This window comes from Tachypleus tridentatus, chromosome 13 (assembly GCF_004210375.1).
Source record: "Tachypleus tridentatus isolate NWPU-2018 chromosome 13, ASM421037v1, whole genome shotgun sequence".
Classification (NCBI taxonomy): Eukaryota; Metazoa; Arthropoda; class Merostomata; order Xiphosura; family Limulidae; genus Tachypleus; species Tachypleus tridentatus.
The window spans coordinates 178,641,923-178,664,481 of NC_134837.1; the positions used below are offsets into that span (position 1 = coordinate 178,641,923).

General features: G+C 33.9%; 1 protein-coding gene across 4 annotated transcripts in view; it reads right to left on the minus strand.

Annotated features, from left to right (window-relative positions):
- The window catches only part of LOC143235979 (cyclic AMP response element-binding protein A-like), a 75,898-nt gene that overhangs the window by 9,404 nt on the left and 43,935 nt on the right, over positions 1-22,559 (minus strand). For all 4 annotated transcript variants that reach the window (XM_076474124.1, XM_076474123.1, XM_076474121.1 and 1 more), the window contains exons 3-9: positions 13,113-13,448; positions 7,210-7,433; positions 6,472-6,615; positions 5,358-5,416; positions 5,089-5,157; positions 2,234-2,327; positions 671-734 (exon numbers count right to left, since the gene is read on the minus strand). In XM_076474124.1, the coding sequence (XP_076330239.1) occupies positions 671-734; positions 2,234-2,327; positions 5,089-5,157; positions 5,358-5,416; positions 6,472-6,615; positions 7,210-7,433; positions 13,113-13,448 (990 nt within the window). The remainder of the gene's footprint in view (positions 1-670; positions 735-2,233; positions 2,328-5,088; positions 5,158-5,357; positions 5,417-6,471; positions 6,616-7,209; positions 7,434-13,112; positions 13,449-22,559) is intronic.

Here is a 22,559-nt window from a genome sequence, read left to right on the forward strand (position 1 = left end):
AACGTAAATGTTTAAGTGTTATTTTCATTCTAAACCAAGCATAACATAATGTTAGCATAATTAAATATCATATGCTTGAAATTGTATCTGAACTACAAACAAGTACATATGAAATGATGTAACATTAATTAATTACAGTTGAAAGTCTTATTTGTTTTTGAAGTCACATAAATTACTAATTCACGAACTTAATAATTTATTACCTGTATGCATCTAGGAAAGAAAGCTTTCAAAGCAGGCGCAGATTTTTAAAATAAGATTATATATTTTAGAAGCGACTAAGTAAACATTTATGTGTGCGTGTGACTATCTCGCTTACAAGATGTGTTTAACTATTACCAACACCTTATCTAACTTGGATAAGATTTACCAACGTGACAGTTGACGGGTTTAGTCAATTTCAACGCATTTTCTAGGTTGGATTAAGTGTTCGTAGCATAAATAGCCAGGTTAAAAGACAAGTTTGATTAAATAAAAATTACTGTTGAGTTGTTTGGACCAAAAAACAATGTCACAGCTTGATATTTCACGACATTATTATTTTTTATTTGTAGTTCTTTAAATGATTATGATGTCTGAATTTATAAAAAAGCAGTTTATAACAAAGATCTTTTTACACTAATATTCCTAAGATCATAAATATTAGTATTACATTGGCTATAAACCTTACCGTCACTTATATCCATGAAGTCCAGCTTGTTCAACGAAGTGTCCATTGGGCAATTCTGAAGTGACTGAGAAAAACATGCTTTCTTAAATTCATCACACAGGTTTTCATTTGTTAAATTTAATAGTATATCAAGTCTCAAATTATCATTTTATAAAAGGAGATTAGGTGATAACAGGTTATACACATTAAAACACATAATAAATACAAGTTGGCATCAGATTTACTGCAGAACCAACAATCTTTTTAATGAAACAGGTTAGTAACTGACGCAGTATTTTCATTTCAGTTGGAATTCCACCATTTAAAAAGCAAATTTAAAATAACCATTCGTAACTTCTGGAATAAACTCTAGTCACTAGTATTTCTTACGAATAAATATTACTCAAACTGAATCCCATAACATATAATATTACTATAATTAACTGAATTCTGTAACATATAGCACAGTTACATTATTTTGACAAGTTGAATTGTGTAAAGTATGACACGGTAATATTACCCTGATCAACTAAATCCCGTAACTTCTACTACAGTAAAATTACTTAGAGTAATTCAATCCTTTAACAAATAATAGATTGTTTGTTTGTTTGGAATTTCTCACAGAGCTACATGAAGGCTATCTGCGCTAGCCATCCATAATTTAGCAGTGTAAGACTAGAGGGAAGGTAGATAGTTATCACCACCCACCGCCAATTCTTGGGCTACTCTTTGTCAACGAATAGTGTGATTGACCATCACATTATAACGCCCCCACAGCTGAAAGGGCGAGTATATCTGGTGTGACAGGGATTGGAACCCGTGACCCTCAGGTTACGAGTTGAGCGCCCTAACCATCTGGCCATGCTGGTTCCTGAAAAATTGAACCCTATAACATACAACGCGCAATATTATTCTGATGAAATAGTTTACCGTGTATGGAGTAAATAACCTGTCGTGTATTAAATACAACCAAACAAAGACTAAGAAAATATACGATATTTAAATGACAAAATTTTCACTTTCAGGTCTGTTCCTCCAAACTTTGCAGAAAAAACCAAAATAATGTTGAAAGACCTGAATTATCTTTCGATTTGTCACACTTCTATAATTTAGAGCCAGGTTGAAATTGTAAAGCATTACTTGAATAACTCTGAGATACACAAAGCAAGACATATAGAACCCTCTTTTAATGAGGTAGAATTATTAATTTCCGATGTGTACTCTCACCGGAAGTGAAAAAAAAAGAAGTAGCATTACATCGTTATGTACCTTTCAATGGCAGTATATAAATTAATTATCTGTAAGGCTTGCGGACTGTAACTTCTATCTCAGAGGAAGTTAACATTGTTTATTCTCTGAACAACGCAGCTTATAAGCAGGACACAATTATAAAGCGCAACTTACAACATTTTTATTTTCCAGAACAGGTTAATTGTAGTTGTTAATCGTTAGAAATTAATTATGTGGACTCGTAGGTAATAGAGTGAGACCGTTTATCGTTCTTTACGATGATTATTTGAAAACAATCTGCCCTCAGTTACGTCGAGAAAGAAGACAAAAGTTGGACAAGAACTTTCCACTAACCAACTCAGATGCTTGAACGGCTACTGTCCTGCTTCCTGAAGCACATTCTTCGCCAACTAGAGCTTTAAGCTTCTGTAGCTGAGAAATTAATGACCTAGAAATAACAAAGTCGAGAATAAAACAAGCTATGGTAATGAGCATATTCTAGACCCTGACCTAACACATCTTAAAATTAATTATGAGAAAATCATACACACACACACATATAAAGGTCTTCAGGAATTATCACTGTAATTACAAAAAAGTGTCCCTTTAAAAAAAAATGATCCGTTTATAAACTTTAATCACCTAACCAAGGTCGAACGAAGCTCAATGTTTAGAGTACTGGATTATGAACCTATGAGTCCAGTGTTTTTGTCTCTTTACCGCTATGCGTTTTAGGGTTTGTGCATTGTAAATTTTACAGTTAATTTATTTATTGGGTTATAGCTCACTGCTCTGCCTAGCAAGTGTTAGCGGTGAGGGCTGTAGACTAGTTGCCCTTCGTTAATACATCAGTTCAAGATTAAGATTGGCTAGTTCACGTATACAATCTCAACCATGTTAACTAGCGAATCGCTTCATTAATTGTCACTAATTCTGTTCCTTTAGGGCCGCAAAGAAGTGACAAAGTAGTGATTCGGATCTGATTCCATCGTGTGCTGAACTGTACGTTAGCCAGTAAACAGTAAAAAGTCTCAAGTAAGACCGTATACAAGGGGATAGTTCATTTGAGCCCCCTTGAAATTATAAAGAAATACGTACAAGGTAGTGTAATATTAATGACGACAATGAACAATGACATCGATTTTAGTAAATCAATTGACTTTATTGTTGTGAAATGACATCGCATGATTTTGTGCTGTAGTTTATTTTAGAGACATTTGTTAACATTTAGATATAAGAGAACAAATTTTTCTTTCTGTTTGTTTGTGTGTTTTATTATAAACAAAGCTACATGAGGGGTTATCTGTGCTCTGCCCACCACGAAACCCAGTTTATAGCAGTATAAGTCCGCAGATATACTACTGTGCCATTGTAGGGGGGGGAGGTATTAGGTATTTCTTTCACTTAAATGGTTTATTTCTGAAACTTCAATATGAACCCCTCTCCTTTGAAAAAAAAAGTCCTGGAATGGCCCTGATGTCAATTTTTTCTTTCACTTAAATGGTTTATTTCTGAAACTTCAATATGAACCCCTCTCCTTTGAAAAAAAAGTCCTGGAATGGCCCTGATGTCAATTTTTTTTTTTTATCAGGAATGGGTATTATTAATTTGTATTATTAAATAGAAAAAACGACGACATCAAACAAAGTGCGCCGAAGATGGCGTGAGGGGATTTGTTGAAACGATATTTACTGTGCTTAATCAACGACGTTATGTTGTCGTAATTTCATTCTAATTAACCGTTTTGAGATATATACAGTTCGTTAACTGTGAAAATAAGGTTGATTTCACTTTTCCTAACTTGAAAGTGTTTGTAAAATATTTTCATTTAATTGTGAAATTCAATATACATATATCAGGTCATTCCTTAAGTAATGTACGATTTTAAGTTCAGAAAAACAGAAAGGATTTTAAATGCTTTTAATGTTATTTAATCAATAATGTATGTTTCATTATTACTAATTACTTCCTGTCAATGATTCACAAACTTCTGAATGCAATTCCTATAAAATTCTTGGGGTTTGTAAGAAAAGAATGTAAAGAGGGTAGTTATGACATCTTCATGTGTTCCAAGCTCTTTTCCATCAAGACAGTTCTCCAAACTTCAGAATAGATGATAATCACATGTGGCAGGTCTGGAAAATAAGGAAGATGTAGAAATTTTTCCCAGTCTAGTTCTTCAATCTTTACATATGTGATTCTTGCTGTATGGGGTCGTGCATTATCCTGGTGTAACACAACACCTTTACGATTGATCAAAGTAGGCCTCTTTTCTTTCAGTACAACATTCAAGCACTCTAACTGTTGACAGTAGAAGTCTGATATAATCGTTACATTGAGTGGCAGCAACTCAAAGTGGATCACACTAACAATATCCAACCAAACGCATAACAAGACTTTCCTGGGGTAGAGGTCCATTTTGGGCTGTGCCTTAGCCAGTTTACCTGCACTGAGCCATTGTCTGCGGCGCTTAACATTTTTATAAAAATCTATTTTTCATCTCCAGTCACTAACCTGTCAAAAAAGTGAGTTACGTCCACGAGAGTACAGAGAAGTGCAAATGTCCACTATTGCTCTAAGGCTGACTTCTGTTAAATCATGGGGGATCCATTTTCCAAGTTTTAACATCTTTCCAAGCTGTTACAGATAACGGTAAACTCTTGAACGGGTTGAATTAAGCTTCTGTGCTAGTTTTTAACTGTTACAGCACAATTTTCATCAAGTGCAGCCAACAGTAAGTCATCATTAAACTCAACAGGACAACCTGAATGTGACACATCACTTATGCTGTAGACATCTGATCTAAACTTCTGAAACCACCTTCGACATTTTCTTTCATTGAGAGACTCTGCACCATAAACACCTTAAATGTTTTGTGTAGTTTCTGTCTTTTTCAAACTCATGAAGCATTATATGTTTAATGTGCTCCTCAGACACATCCATCTTCATAAAGGTTTATTTAATTAATGATCTGAAAACGTGGAGTTGGGTTAGTTCCTTTTATTTGTCTGAACATTTTTATACACGTTCTACTACATATTTTAGTCATTAAAGCCTTCTACAAAAACAGAAATGATGATGCACTTTCTGTATTAAATGTTCAGACATTAGTTATGGGATTACCTGATATATATTAAGGTTTATGCAGCAAACCAAAACATAATCTTTATATTAAAACCACAAAATATCGAACATCTTAAACGACTCACTTGTTGTTGTTTTCCAAAGAATCTATAATTTTCTTGAAATCGCTGTTTTCACTTGTTAATTTCTCCACTCTAAGATTCGCAAAACAATAAAAATAAATCAAAACTCGACAATCAAATTAAATAGAATAAGAAAATATCACATTAAGTAACTGTTAAGATAATGAATATAAAAACCAAAGTAACTCAACAGGAAAGACCGTGTGATATAAGCTGCAGTTCTTTATCAGTGCTACTAGAAACATAATGCAAGAGTGAATTGAATTTTCTACCTTTTTTCTAACGCGTCCACGTATTCTTTCTTCTTTCTTCTACTTTCTTGAGCTGATATCTGTTAACCAAATATATAATTTTCTAATTGCAATACGAATTGTTTGTTCAAAAATTGCCCTGTTCTCTTAGGTACAAATGAAGTTGATAATATAGAAACAAAGACACATTTAAAATGTTGTTACAATTATACCCACATAGGTTCAATAATGCTCATCCTGATGTTGTTTCCACATCTATATTATTAAACTTCGATCAAATCAAATACTGCTTCTGAATGTATATATATATATGACTTAAACTTACCGTTACTGAAAGAAACTGTCAAACGTGAGATATTTAGTTTAAAAAATAACTCGACAAAATAGTTATAATCTGTGAAATATTTTAATTTTTCTGAAAGATGGCTCTAAAGACATTGTTAACAAGTGTGAATGTTTTTAAATAAAACGACTAATATTTGGGAATAAACCCTAATACTACGTGTCTTAAAATTGCCACAATGTGATTGGTTTGGTTTGTTTTGAATTTAGCGCAAAGCTACACGAGGGCTATCTGCGTTAACCGTCCCTAATTTAGCAGTGTAAGACAAGAGGGTAGTCAGCACCATCCACCGCCAACCTTTGGGCTACTCTTTTACTAACAAATAGTGGGATTTACCAGTCCCATTATAACGCCCCCACGGCTGAAAGGACGAGCATGTTTGGTGTGAAGGGAATTCGAACCCGCGACTCTGGGATTACGAGTCGAACGCCTCAACCCACCTGGCCATGCCGGGCCCAGTATGATTGACAAGAATAAAAAAACAATAGAGCATATAATACTGTAACCAATAGAGCATATAATACTGTAAGAAATTTGTTTGGAAAATCATTTAATGTTCATTTCTGATATCAAAATTGTTGTTTATAAATATACAATATATATATATATATATTAACATATACAACACATATTGTGATGTAGTTCTTTCTGAGGTATACTTTTATATTTCTTTATTAAAGAAGAGATGAAATTTTAAAAGAAATAATTGTTATAGAGTGTTTAAATGTTTTGTTTTTTATACTTCAAAAATATTTTAAGAACGTCCCTCATCTGTGACGTCATATCTATTACCTTATTCTTTATTTTCCGTCTGATTTTTTTTAACGACCTCTCCTCTGCTTTTGTTAAAGGCAATCGCTGAGGAATTGGATAACCCTCTGCCAATAGAGTGCGCTTTTCCTCCTCTGTAAGATGTAACACTCCTGTTGCTCCTTTCTAAACACGTGAAACAGAAACACATCAAATGAAAGATTAACGTATTTATTTTTAGAGAGGTGACGAACGGAATGACTAATATTTACACTTCTCCAAATTTCGTTTTTTATTTACAATATCTAAGACTAGAAAACATTTTTAAACCTAATAAAAAAAGAACAACTTAAGATTTGTTTGTTTGTTTCTTGTTAAATATAAAACTACACGAACTGTGCTGTGTCCACTTAGGGTATCAAATCGTTGTAAGCCTTCAGACTTACCACTGAGCCACTGGAAGGAATACAGCTTATTAAATAAAAATGCTAATATAATGCTTTAATATAACACATCTACAAAGATATAGAAAAAAATTCACACGAATTTTCTGGCTGTAGTGTTCTCACTATATGAGCATTTGTATTCCTTATTCACACAATTCTTTTGAGATGTAAAGTGTAAAAGTGCTGTTAAAATGTTCCCACTTCCAAAGCATCGCGTACGTATCTTGAATCGAGCCAAGAATATAGTTTGTTCATATCAAATATTAGGGTTTACAGTAAACTGCAAACGGCTGGAAGAATGTTTTACATCAATAGTTAACAAATACAAGCTTACCGGTTGATAACTAATTAAAGGGGAGTTATTTAAATTCCTTCCAATTCCAGATGGCAGTAGCAGTTTAGGATTAAATGGATTTTTCCTAGTGGAGCAAGTGACGCCACCTAGCGTGAATGTTTGAGGAGATGTAGGCATGGTAAGATTATGAACAGGCGAAACACTGCCTTCAGAATCGCTGCTGTTACACGATGGTGGCGTCGGTGGTAAGGAAAATCTTTGAGCTAAAATATAAGAAAAAACATATAACACACAGCTAATCATCTACTGGAAACAAATGATAATTTTCCACCAGAAATAAACAGAAAAGAAAAGAAATGGATGTTTCTTCTCAGAAATAAACATAAACGTATAAAAACTATAATTTCCTACCACAAATAAACTCAAAGGTATAGAAATTGTAGTTTCCTACTAGAAATGAACATAAATGTATAGAAACTATAGTTTCCTACCAGAAATAAACTCAAAGGTATAAAAACTATAGTTTCCTACCAGAAATAAACTCAAAGGTATAAAAACTATAGTTTCCTACCAGAAATAAACTCAAAGGTATAGAAATGGTAGTTTCCTATTATAAATAAATAGAACGTATAAAAACTGTACTTTTACACAAGAAATAAACAGAAAGGTATAAAAATAATAGTTTCCTACTAGAAATAAATAGAAACGTATAAAAACTGTAGTTTCTCACCAAAAATAAACAGAAAGGTATAGAAATGGATTATAAATGAAGATAGGAAAATAAGGCTTTGAATATCCTCTGCTATCAGAAATCAATATAAAATAACACAAAATGATATTATATATCTTATTATTTTTAAAGATTTTAATGGATTATATTAACCTCTGTTATCATTACAGTTGGAGGAAATCAAAATCAAAATTGTTTGCTAAATACGTAACATGATATACAGCTTTCAAGGTCAGCTTTCTAACAAAGTAACCACAACATTAGAATTGTTTCTTTCGAAAGTGGACTGAAGGTTTTGATTAGAACCTTCCAAATGCGCTTCATGGGTGACTTTCTCGCATTATTATTATTCTTAGTTTTCTAATAAAAAAAAAACCTTGAAAAGAACTGGTAGTGTTCTACTAGGGAACAGGAGCTTTCAACATGAAATATTATGCTATATATACATATATATATTGGTTGAGGAAAATATCATACAAAGTTTTTTACGTATAAAACAGTATGTTATTATTTACTGTTTTATTAACTGAATGCTTTACAGATTTCAACAGTGTTGTCGAGGTTATTCTGATGTTTAATGGATTTAGTCAACTTTCAAGCAAATACACCGTTAAAGAGATACTGTAAGATACTAAGGAAGGAAAATAAATTCCAATAATTTAAAGTAAGGATATATTTTCTGAAGGTTAGTAAGTTGAAAATAATTTTGTTAGAGATCTTTACAATAGGAAGGATTAATATTATAACGTTCAAAATCGAATGTGACCCGAATCTACGATCATGACAGAAGGTACAGAAAGCGTTTTTCATGTACAAATGTAGTGGAAACCCAGTAGTACTCCTTATAAGTAAACGTTATTCACTGCGTGAGAGGTTGATATATTCAGGTTCATGTGCAAAATATTGCATCACGATATGTCATCCAACGTAGTTCTGTATCAATGTTTGTTTCATGTACGGAATACTGCATCATGACATGTCATCAAACGTAGTTCTGTATCCATATGTTTGTCTCAAGTGCAGAATACTGCATCACGATATGTCATCAAACGTAGTTCTGTATTAATGTTTGTTTCATGTGCAGAATACTGCATCATGACATGTCATCAAACGTAGCTCTGTATCCATATGTTTGTTTCAGGGGCGGAATACTGAGTCACGATATGTCATCAAGCGTAGTTCTGTATCCATAAAAAATGTTTGTTTCATGTGCAGAATACTGCATCATGACATGTCATCAAACGTAGTTCTGTATTAATGTTTGTTTCATGTACGAAATACTGCATCATGACATGTCATCAAACGTAGTTATTTATCAATGTTTGTCTCAAATGCAGAATACTGCATCACGATATGTCATCAAACGTACTTCTGTATTAATATTTGTTTCATGTACAGAATACTGCATCATGACATGTCATCAAACGTAGTTCTGTATCCATAAAAATGTTTGTTTCATGTGCAGAATACTGCATCATGACATGTCATCAAACGTAGTTCTTTATCCATATGTTTGTTTCATGTGCAAAATACTGATTCATGACATGTCATCAAACGTAGTTCTTTATCCATATGATTGTTTCAAGTACAGAATACTGCATCATTACATGTCATCAAACGTAGTTATTTATCAATGTTATGTGTTGTCTCAAGTGCAGATAGTGCATCACGACATGTCATCAAACGTAGTTCTGTATTAATGTTTGTTTGATGTGCAGAATGCTGCATCATGACATGTCATCAAACGTAGTTCTTTATCCATATGTTTGTTTCAGGTGCAGAATACTGCATAACTATATGTCATCAAACGTAGTTCTGTATTTATATCTTTGTTTCAGGTGCAAAATAATGCGTCACAATATGTCATCAAGCGTAGTTCTGTATCGATAAAAATGTGGGCTTCATGTGCAGAATACTGCATCATGACATGTCATCAAACGTAGTTCTTTATCCGTATGTTTGTCTCAGGTGCAGAATACTGCATCACGATATATCATCAAACGTAGTTCTGTATTAATGTTTGTTTCATGTAGATAATACTACATCACGATATGTCTTCAAACGTAGTTCTGTATCCATATGTTTGCTTCAGGTGCAGAATACTGCGTCACGATATGTCATCAAGCATAGTTCTGTATCCATAAAAATGTGTGCTTCATGTGCAGAATACTGCATCACGATATGTCATGAAACGTAGTATGTGTGTTTCATGTACAGAATACTGCGTCACGATATGTCATCGAACGTGGTTCTGCATCCATATGTTTGTTTCAGGTGCAGAATACTGCGGCACGACATGTCATCAAGCGTACTTCTGTATTAATGTTTGTTTCATGTGCAGAATACTGAGTAACGATATGTCATCAAACGTAGTTTTTTATCCATATGTTTGTCTCAGGTGCAAAATACTGCATTACGATATGTCATCAAACGTAGTTTTGTATTAATGTTTGTTTCATGTATATGTCATCAAACATAGTTCTGTATTTATGTTTGTTTCAGATGCAAAATAATGCGTCACGATATGTCATCAAACGTAGTTCTTCATCAATATGTTTGTTTCATGTACAGAATACCACATCACGATATGTCTTCAAACGTAGTTCTGTATCCATATGTTTGCTTCAGGTGGAGAATACTGCGTCACGATATGTCACCAAGCGTAGTTCTGTATCCATAAAAGTGTGTGCTTCATGTGCAGAATACTGCATCACGATATGTCATCAAAGGTAGTTCTGTATTAAAATGTTTGTTTCATGTACAGAATACTGCATCACGATATTCTTTAAACGTAGTTCTGTCTTTATATGTTTGTTTCAGGTACAGAATACTGCATCACGATATTTTTTAAACGTAGTTCTGTCTTTATATGTTTGTTTCAGGTACAGAATAATGCGTCACGATATGTCATCAAACGTAGTTCTGTATTCATATGTTTGTTTCATGTGCAGAATACTGCATCAAGATATGTCTTCAAACGTAGTTCTGTATCCATAAAAGTGTGTGCTTCATGTGCAGAATACTGCATCACGATATGTCATCAAAGGTAGTTCTGTATTAAAATGTTTGTTTCATGTACAGAATACTGCATCACGATATGTCATCAAAGGTAGTTCTGTATTAAAATGTTTGTTTCATGTACAGAATACTGCATCACGATATTCTTTAAACGTAGTTCTGTCTTTATATGTTTGTTTCAGGTACAGAATACTGCATCACGATATTCTTTAAACGTAGTTCTGTCTTTATATGTTTGTTTCAGGTACAGTATAATGCGTCACGATATGTCATCAAACTTAGTTCTGTATTCATATGTTTGTTTCATGTGCAGAATACTGCATCAAGATATGTCTTCAAACGTAGTTCTTTATCAATATGTTTGTTTCAGGTGCAGAATACTGCGTCACGACATGTCATGAAACGTAGTTTTGTGTTAATGTTTGTTTCATGTACAGAATACTGCATCATGACTAGTCATTAAACGTAGTTTCTTATCCATATGTTTGTTTCAGGTGCAGAATACTGCATCATTACATGTCATCAAACGTAGTTATTTATCAATGTTATGTGTTGTCTCAAGTGCAGATACTGCATCACGATATGTCATCAAACGTAGTTCTGTATTAATGTTTGTTTCATGTGCAAAATACTGAGTAACGATATGTCATCAAGCGTAGTTCTGTATCCATAAAATATGTCATCAAGCGTAGTTCTGTATCCATAAAAGTGTGTGTTCATGTGCAGAATACTGCATCACGATATGTCATCAAAGGTAGTTCTGTATTAAAATGTTTGTTTCATGTACAGAATACTACATCACGATATGTCTTCAAACGTAGTTCTGTATCCATATGTTTGCTTCATGTGGAGAATACTGCGTCACGATATGTCATCAAGCGTAGTTCTGTATCCATAAAAGTGTGTGTTCATGTGCAGAATACTGCATCACGATATGTCATCAAAGGTAGTTCTGTATTAAAATGTTTGTTTCATGTACAGAATACTGCATCACGATATTCTTCAAACGTAGTTCTGTCTTTATATGTTTGTTTCAGGTGCAGAATAATGCGTCACGATATGTCATAAAGCGTAGTTGTGTATCCATAAAAATGTGTGCTTCATGTGCAGAATACTGCATCACGATATGTCATTAAACGTAGTATGTGTGTTTCATGTACAGAAAATAGCGTCACGATATGTCATCGAACGTGGTTCTGTATTCATATGTTTGTTTCAGGTGCAGAATACTGCGTCACGACATGTCATCAAGCGTAGTTCTGTATTAATGTTTGTTTCATGTGCAAACTACTGAGTAACGATATGTCATCAAGCGTAGTTCTGTATCCATAAAAACGTTTGGTTCATGTGCAGAATACTGCATCATGAGGTGTCATCGATCGTAGTTCTTTTTCCATACGTTTGTCTCAGGTGCAGAATACTGCATAACGATATGTCATCAAACGTAGTTCTGTATTAATATGTGTGTTTCATGTACAGAATACTGGATCACGATATGTCATCAAACGAAGTTTTGTATCCATATGTTTGTTTCATGTGCAGAATACTACATCACGATATGTTATGAAATTCAGATTTCTATGTTTATGTACATGCATGCTTCAAATGCACAGTTTTGTATCGATATAAAGAACGACTGGTATTGAAAATAAAAATTTTTCTTCGTGTATTTTAGCTATTTTATTTTGATAGTAAATGACGCCAGAACAAACACATTTACAATCGAAATAGTTAGAACTTGTGCTTTTAGCTATTTTAACACTTACCACTCAATAACATTATCTAGGCATGTTTCTTTAGCTGACTTAATTTCTATAAAGGAATTGCTGTATCGTATTAATCATGTTTATTGGCGAAATACTTCCACCTGGTCTTTACAAGCGTCACGAAGACTGGAATTGCATTATGATCCTCATATCTTAGGCGATTGTTAATTTCTTTTGGTAGAAATCCACAATAGACTATCAATGGTGGGATCGAACCCCTTTTGTTAGCTTTATAAATATGTGATATTAGAGCTGCCTGACGGAGAGATCCATAAGACGTACTAATGATTAATTCATACATGTGATGTTAAACAGCTTTGTCTTTACAGAACATTTCTGAATGGAGAGCTACTCACTAAAGTAATTAAATTAATGAATATTTATATTTCATTAAGTAAAATCTGTAAAATGAAATAAAAATGACTCACTGATGGCTGCAGATCCGAGCTTAATGTTGAGTTTAGGAATTACTAAGTGGTAATCATTAGGGTTGTCAGCTGTTGATTTTGACCGAGCTGGCAACACCATGGCTGGCTGTCTCAACACACTTTGTTGACTTGAACTTGAGGTAGAAGTGTACGTTACTGATGATAAAGTAGCTGTGGTCAGCAAGTCAGTGACCGAGGTCATGAGGGAAGACACTGGACTGGGAGTCCTCGGTGGTGGAGAGAGAGGTTCTTGTTTGATTGTGGTGACACTGGAAAATTCTGTTTGTCCAGTAGCCGTGGACATCGGGATTGCCGGGAAACACTCTGATTCCAGATCTGAGAGGGAACAGAACTGGACCATATCATTTTATTTCATCTCTTCATCTTTGTTGTGATAACATTTTATTATAGTCATGAATTCAATTGTACAATTAGTATTAATATTATAGGGATTCATCACGTCACGAAATGTCAACAAAATTATTACAGGATAGCTTCATATTTTTTTAAATAAAATATATTAATTTTTCAGCTCTTTTCACCCACAGAGGGCGAAGAAGTATTTAGTAACAGAGCTTGTTCGCGTAAAACACAGAACAAGTAAAATTCCAGTAAATTCAATAAAGTATTGTATTGTAAGTATTGTATAGTAACAAGTTTGTAATGATAACAAATCAACATCGAATGAGTATTACTGAAATTTAAAGTTTTGATTTTGGGGCAAGGAGGGAATTTAGCTTTACAAAATGGCGAAGTAAAATATGCGCAGTAGCATATTTTGGATAACATAATTATCACCTTGACGTCATTAGCTTGAATTTAACATTACCGTGTGGGTTGCGTTGTCCTATCTATAAACGATAGTTTTTAGTTGGTGATCGTGTGGATTGTGTTGTCCTAGTTATAAACGATAGTTTTTTGTTGGTGATCGTGTGGGTTGTGTTGTCTGAGCTATAAACGATAGGTTTTAATTGGTCATCGTGTGGGCTGTGTTGTCTTATCTGTAAACGACAGTTTTTAGTTGATCATTGTGGGTTATGTTGTCCTATCTGTAAACGATAGCTTTCAGTTGGTCATTGTATGATTTGTTCTGTTCTATCTTTTACTAAACTGTGTAATTTAATTGGTCGTGGTTTGTGTTTCGTCGTCCTGTCTCTAAGCTGTATACTTTAGTTGTTCAAGGTGTGTGTTTTGTTCTATTGTGTCTGAATTGCACAGTTTATTGGTCGTGATTTTTGTTGTTGTCCTGTTTCTAAGTTATCGATTGTAATTGATTATCGTGTGGGTTTCGATGTTGTATCTCTAGCGTCGTGAGATTTTTTTTTTCATGAACCAAAGTCTATTTTAAATAAACTTAGCAGGGCTTTTCATGCGTGTTATATATTAAAATATTTGATCGTGGTGAGATATTTGTTGTCCTATTTCAAAGCTATCAATTATAATTGGTTATTGTGTGTTTTTCTGTGTTCCCTCTCTTGCTTCGTGAGATATTTTTTCGTAGACCAAAGCTTTTTTGTTTCAGTGTCTCTATGTTAAAATACACCAATAGGGTTTTCCTGCATGTTATGTGTTAAAATATCTGATTAAACACACCCAGGAAAAGGAAAAAGACATAAATCATGTATACTGAGCTCGTCTTTACGTAGGTTAACACTGACTCTTTTATTAAAATTTGTGTTAAAACAATATAACTGCTAGTTAAGCCTACGTGCTAATAAGATTACGAGGAATAATTTCTCTTAGACGTTCTCCAAAATTTCATTTTGAAATTTTAATATGCCGACTGTTTTATTTGGTAATTGATACATATGACTAAACCAGTATTTTCACGATATATACACATATATATGGGTAATTGTGTATAAAAATCAGAAACGATTAATTTGTATTAATGAATTTCAATGTTTACTGTTTTTTATTTATTTTTGTTTATTTTACCCAAACGTTTACTATCCGTTAAGAGAAATAAATTTAGTGTTGCATAATTACTGGCATTTGTAATATGTTGAGTGGGATAGACTCTCTTCTCAGTATCTTTAGAATGATAGTATATATGTAAATAAGAACTGAAAACAATATCTATACATTTTTTTATGTAAACACTTACTTATGGACCAAGAAAACAAATGCAAGTTTGGTTGTCAAGATCAGTAGTTATTTGGTAAATATGGTGATTGAACATTTTTTTTTTACTTTTATTGTATATTTATTCTTATTAGATAATTATACTATATATAACTTATAAGGTATTTTCTACTTTTATCACTTTTCATATTTATTACATATTTGTTATTATTATTATAATACATATTATCTTTCATTATTAGTTTAACATGTTGTTTTAGGACAAACCTTAGTCTCCGAAGCTTGTCGAATCTCTGGAGGTATTAGTAGGATCACGGACGAAAATCTCGCTAACAATCTGGTTAACCAACTGATTAATCAATGCATTCTAATCGTAATAAGTGTTTGTTTGATTAAATTTATGTTTATTTTGCTGGCCTTAACATACTTTAAGTAATGTTATTTGATCTTAAACTATGTCATTCCAAGAAATGTTCTTCGTAAAATAAGTCTGTTTATTAAATTTGAGTTAAAAACGCCATTATCATTGTAGGTAATGAAAACGAAACATAGATATGTTGGCTAGTGCACAGTGCTAATGCCGACAATACTAACACGCAATAGAACTTTGGCTTTAGAACATAACAATTTATTTAATTAAAGAAATAAATCATTGAATCGACAACCGTAGACATTTATGTTATACTAAAGCTGTTACATTGCTAAAACAGTTAATTGTGCTACAGTTAACACGCGTTTGTGTTTGGGGAACACATTGTGTTGTCCTGAAACAGTGTTTATGTTTGTTTACAACCTAATTATTGTTAAAGTTTACTACAGTGTCCTTCCTCACGAAGTCGGTCGTTTATTTTTTGCGATCCTTTAATGTACGTTAATATTATTAATCGATTATTGTTTAATACACTAAGAAATATTGAGAAGCTTGCTTCGTGTCGTTGTGAAAATAATACCAATATCGTTATTACAATCCATGAAATATTAGAAATTTATTTTTTTATCACTTAATTAGAACGTGGGGCATTCCTTCAGTGTCATAACGTTTTGTCTGCGGATTTAAGTGCTAGAAATCAGGTTACAATGCCCTTGGTGAGCAGAGCACAGATGGCGCTATATGTAATTTTCTGCTTAATAAGAACAGTCTACTAATATGTGGCAACCGGGCCATATTTTATAATATTTAAAACACGAAGGAATATGTTAATGGATTCTTTACAGATTTATCTACTTATATGTGCAGCTTCAAGGAAAGGTTTCTAATTCGTGCTTTAAATATTTGCACTACAGAAGGTTAAAATGATACTGATTATAAATAAACAAACTACGTGTCAACGACAACTGATAACAAGCCATTTTGGCTTTGTGGAACGGTATGTGTCAGAACTACTGATTGGTTTAGTTTGTTTTTGAATTTCGCGCAAGGCTACACGAGGGCTATCTGCGCTAGCCGTCCTTAATTTAAACGTGTAAGACTAGAGGGAAGGCAGCTAGTCATCACAACCCACCGCCAACTTTTGGGCTATTTTTTTATCAATGAATAGTAGGATTGACCCTAACTTTATAACGCCTCCACGGCAGAAAGGGCGAGCATGTTTGGTGTGAAGGTGATTCGAACCTGCGACCCTCGGATTACGAGTCGAGTGCCTTATCCACCTGGCCATGCCTGGCCCAGAACTACTGATATTTTTTTGAGTTCATAGCTAATGTGATACCATCGAAAGAGATCGCTTTTTTGGAAGTGCATACTACGGTCCGTTTGGATGTTAAATATTAACCTACTCAGATGATAAAGACAATGTGTTCAGAAAGAGGATTTAAATTTTACAAAATGGGCATAACCCATGTACCTAACGGTATAGAAAAACAAGGGAATATGGATCAACGTGGGGCACCAGGACCACATGGAAAGCAACCTGTAACAAGTTTTACCATAGCCGTTGGAACTAAAATGTGGCGTCTGTAATAGATGAGAATCCACGAACATGAAGGTAAGTGTTCATTCTCCCGGGTTCCCAGGTAACGCAACTTAATAAATAAGGATATCCGTCTGAAAAGGCGGCAAAAGGTCTGTATTCATAACATATCCGCTCAGTTAGGACATAGTATAAGCAACTGGTGAACGAAATGAGTATTCATGTCTCTGAGCACCTGTAGACGTTTGTGCCTTTTGACCATTGAAACGGGCGCTAGGAACTGTCTCTTCTAGTACTAGGTTGACTAAATGACAAATAAAGTTGTGCACTCCAGAGATGAACTTCTTACGACAAAGTCTTTCGTATTAGAAACTTCGAGTTAAATTATCTATAAGCAAGCTTAGTTTACGGAAAAAAGTGCAACATTCTTTTATCTTCGGTATTGACTGTTTGTTACATTTAAGCTCTGAAATATCGAACAATGTTTAACAGAGCAGGAAACGAGAAATGAATGAATATGGCCTTTAAACAGTCAAAATGAGAAGGGGTAAAAGTCACATTTCACACAACATGAAGATTGGTATATAATCCCTGAGAGTTTCATTTCCATTTTGTAATTTGAAGTTTTAAATATGAAATGCAAAGTGTCATGTCCTTGTTGAAAAATCTAACCTTGTTAGATGGTTCAGTTCTAGATAGTCCATACAAATACCCCTCCAGTGGCACAGCAGTTTGTTCACGGACTTCAAAAGCTAAAAACCGGTTTTCGATACCTGTAGTGGCCAGAGCACAGATAGCCCCTTGTGCAGCTTTGTGCCTTCATTACAAAGTCACCAAAAACATATACATAAAGAAGTGGAAGCGATACACATTCGAAGCGTAGACTGTAACTTGAAGTCAGAAACATAATCTTAGCTTAAGTTTAAAATCACAGATCTATTAACACGTATTCCACTAATTCACTCTCATGGAAAGCTTTACCGCCACCAGAGGTTGACATACACATGGATAAATAAATTATTACTAAAATAATTAAATATCCAGAAAGTTTTATTCGATTTAAGTAACACTTCTAGAAAGTTCTATTACTGCAGAAACTTCGATAGGCCATATTTTAAATAATTTATCAATAGGTTTAGAAACGTAAAAAAAAAAAGAATTATTGTGTTACCTATGATAAAACAAGTCTTTCTACAAACAATAAATTTGGTGTCTTTGTCATTTGCATTGTGTATTAAAGTTAGCATTTCTGAGACTATAAAGAAACTTGACACGATTTTGTTATATCAGGGCCGATATGGCCAAGTTGTTAGTGTGATGAGGACTAGCTAGCTAGCTGCCTTCTTTCTAGTCTTACACTGATAAACTAGGGAGATAACTTTGGTGTATCTTTGCACGAAATTCAAAAACAAGTAATTGTTATATCATTTTTAAACACTAATGTCATTAAACCTTTTATTCAGGCGACTTCCTGCAGGTGAAACATTAATTGAAAATTTTAATTAATTTTCAAGGTAAGTTTCACAGGTTTCTAGCTTTTGAAGTCCGTGAACTGTGCCACTGGAGGGGCTATTTGTGTGGCTATCTAGAACTAAATATGATGGTAAAATACAGAAATCAAAACTCTTCTCTTAACCCTAGCAACACATATATTGGTCAATGAAACATTCGTATTTATTAAGATAACGATGCAACGTATAAACCATTTAACACGTGTATCTAGCTGCACTGTTTGATTTGGTAGTTCAGACATCATGTACTGAAGCAGCTAATTCACTTTAGTATTACAGGAACTAAGCAAATAGCAACACGTCATGCACGCGTAACGTAATCTTCCTCCACGAAAGTCTGTATAAGCATACGTTCATTCAGCTCTGAATTGTTACAGGATTTGACCTTGAAACAAGAGTTTTAGAATGGCCTGAATGTAATACGTGTTGCACACGGCTACAATTTTTACAGTAGCACAACGGCACTCACATAACTGCACAACAGTAAAACGTTTGAATTTGATAAGCCATTTGTATTTTGGGTCCGGTATTGTTTGTTGTTATGAATCTGTGATCTTAACATTCACATTCAAACAACAAATGTAAGAGTTGTGTTTAACGCTCAGATAGCGTTGCATCGCATGACATCCGTGTAATAATCACATGTGTAGCTTCATGCTTGTGTGGGTGGTTGAAAAATATTTCGTCCAAACACCTGAACCAACATATACCACATATAAATAAACATACTCATATAGTCATACTTCATCGACTTCATATTGTATTTCTTTTCTGCTCTGAGTAATTTTACTGTTTCTAGGTGTTTTTTTTTGGTTGAAAACAAAGCTTAACCATTAAAAACTGTTGCTGTTTTATAGCAATATGAACAGCAAAAATACGTTTTATGAGATCGGATTGTTTTGCTTCTTACGTCAGTGTCTTTATTGAAGTATATAATGTATGGATCGCCAATGCTTTGTTTTTCCTTCTGAAAACAGTTTATTTTTGTGACAAGATGTTACTGTATAGTGTAACTAGTGGCAAGATGCTAGGCCTTACACTGCATGAAGCCCAAACATTCATGACTGTACACGGTAGCCAGTGACAAGATGCTAGGCCGTACATTGTAACAAATTAGATATCGAGCTTACAGAGGACTAGTTTTCTTAAGAATTTATGTCATACGGGATTCGAACCCTCGACTTACTTGCTGGGCACATGTTTTAACCATAACGTTATTATTAAGGATGGACTTTGTCAAGTCTATTGAGCTATTCCAAACAGCATGTAAAACTCAAAATCTGTTGTCTTAAATGTATTGGCCGAAACTGTCGATTTTTAGTACAGATGATTTTTTCCCTTCACAGTCCAGGCAGTGAAAACCAATATTTGCAGACAAAGCATTTACTACGACATATAGGGTCACACACAGATTACAGTACCTACTTTAAAAAATAGCTAAATTTAGATGACAGTACTACACATTTGTTTGTTTGTTTTTGGAATTTCGCGCAAAGCTACTCGAGGGCTACCTGTGCTAGCCGTCCCTAATTTTGCAGTGTAAGACTAGAGGGAAAGGCAGCTAGTCATCACTACCCACCGCCAACTCTTGAGCTACTCTTTTACCAAAGAATAGTGGAATTGACCGTAACATTATAACGAATCCACGGCTGAAAGGGCGAGCATGTTTGGTGTGACGAGGATTCGAACCCGCGACTCTCAACTAGCTAGTCGAGCGCCCTAACCACCTGGCCACGCCTGGGCCTAAACAACAACAAAAAAAGAGGTATGTATGTAATTACAGCTAAACTTTCTTTGTTTCATTCAAAGTCTCGTACGGTTTGCGCTAACCGTCCCTTATAGACTATAGAGAAAACAGTTCTAGTTAACAGCGCTTATCGCCAACACTTGGGATTGTTTAATTAAGAAGCGCAGATAGTTCTCGTGTAGCTTTGCGCGAATTTCCAAAGAAACAAACAATTAATCAAAGACTTGGCGGACAGTTTTGTAACAACCAACTCTCCAAAAATGTGGTGTGCGATTTTATAGCAACGACACGCGAACCATGGATCGTCGTACCCATTCTCAAGCATATCAACTAGTAGGCCACGACCGGCCCAATTCCAAGTGACATATCGACTCTAATCAGGTCGGATTAACCCACGAATGGAGCTTTATATGTCTTTATGATTGGAGGATAACCTGATGTAACTTCTCCTTCCAAGGAAGTAAATCTCGGCTGATACTGTTTTATATTACAGGTTGCAATTATAGTGGGAGACGAGAAAAAAAAAAAAAGATTGTAAAATCTAGCTTTCAACATTAACAAACATCTCTGGAATGGCAGACCTGAATAAGAGTGAGCGCATTTACAAATCCATAGAAACTTTCTCAGATAAAACTGTTCAAGGAATGCGATGATTAACCCTAATAACTACAAGTAATTGTCTTAAGAAACACGGTAGTTAAGGTAAAAAGTTTCCGATGGGTCAGTTGTAAGTTTAACACTGAAATACAAAGTTCGATTTTCTGTGGTGTACAGAGAACAGATAGCTCGTTGTGTAAATTTCCACCAAAACAAATAAACACACAAATATACATAAATGTAATTTCTTTTGACATTTTTCCACATAATTTTCAGGAAACATATTAGTATCACCTATATTTTTTAGTTTGTGTTTATTAAACCAGAGAACTCAGCATAACCCACATCAAATTAAAACAAATACTTTAATATTATATTATATACATGAAAACCATTTATGGACTCGTGCAAACTTATGAACATTTTACAAACATAGAAAATATTGAATTAAATACCATATATTCTTAGAAACAAACTATTTATGTCCAGAGGAATTCCATTTTCAAAGCTTCTCATGAAACAAGCAATTTCGAGGGAAAACTGGAATAAATACTCCTATTTTCGGTACTATAGTATAAAATTGAAGAAACGGTTTATTCGTGTTTTAAAATTCCGTTTTCGTGATCATACTCCACACTTACCACAGAATATTCAATATTCGCTAATGATTACGTTATAAAAATCGTGAACCACAATAGTGGTTCATAATAGGGATCGCAAGAACTGCACAAAATCCTAATACAACGTTTGGGGTACTAGCATCTTAAACAGCGAAGATTCAGGTGTACATATATAAAAATCCATAAATAAAGCACGTGTGCTAGGTTTATAGGGAAAGTTGGTCAGTTTGTAGTTATTATTATTTTCCGGCCAGCCTTTTAAAATATCACAAAAACAAGTGAGGGCACTATGACAAACACTTTTAAAATATCACAAAAACAAGTGACGGTACTATGACAAACACTTTTAAACTATCACTAAAACAAGTGAAAATATTAAAATACTTTTAAAATATCACTAAAACAACTGAGCATGTGTGTGTGTGTTTTTTGTTATAGCAAAGTCACATAATGCTGTCTGCTGAGTCTACCAAGGGGAATCGAACCCATGGTTTCAGCATTGTAAATCAGTAGACTTACTACTGTACCAGCGGGTGACAAAACAAATGAAGGCACTAAAATAAACACTTTTAAATATCACTGAAACAAGTGAAGGTACTAAAAACAGACACTTTTAAAATGTCAATCGTTAAAAGCAGTGAAGGTATTAAAACACTTTTAAAATATCAGTAAAACAAGTGAAGGTACTAAAATAAACACTTTTAATATATTACTAAAACAAATGAAGGTACCAAAAACAAACACTTTCAGAATATCGCTAAAAAATAAACACTTATAAAATATCACTAAACCAAATAAAGGCGCTAAAAACAAACACTTTTAAAATATCACTAAACCAAGTGAAGGTACTAAAAACAAACACTTTTAAAATATCACAAAACATGTGAAGGTACTTTGTTCTCTGTTACATGTTGCATTAGCTTGACAAACAAAATGATTTAACAAGTCCACCACATTGCCAACTGAAACATTATTTG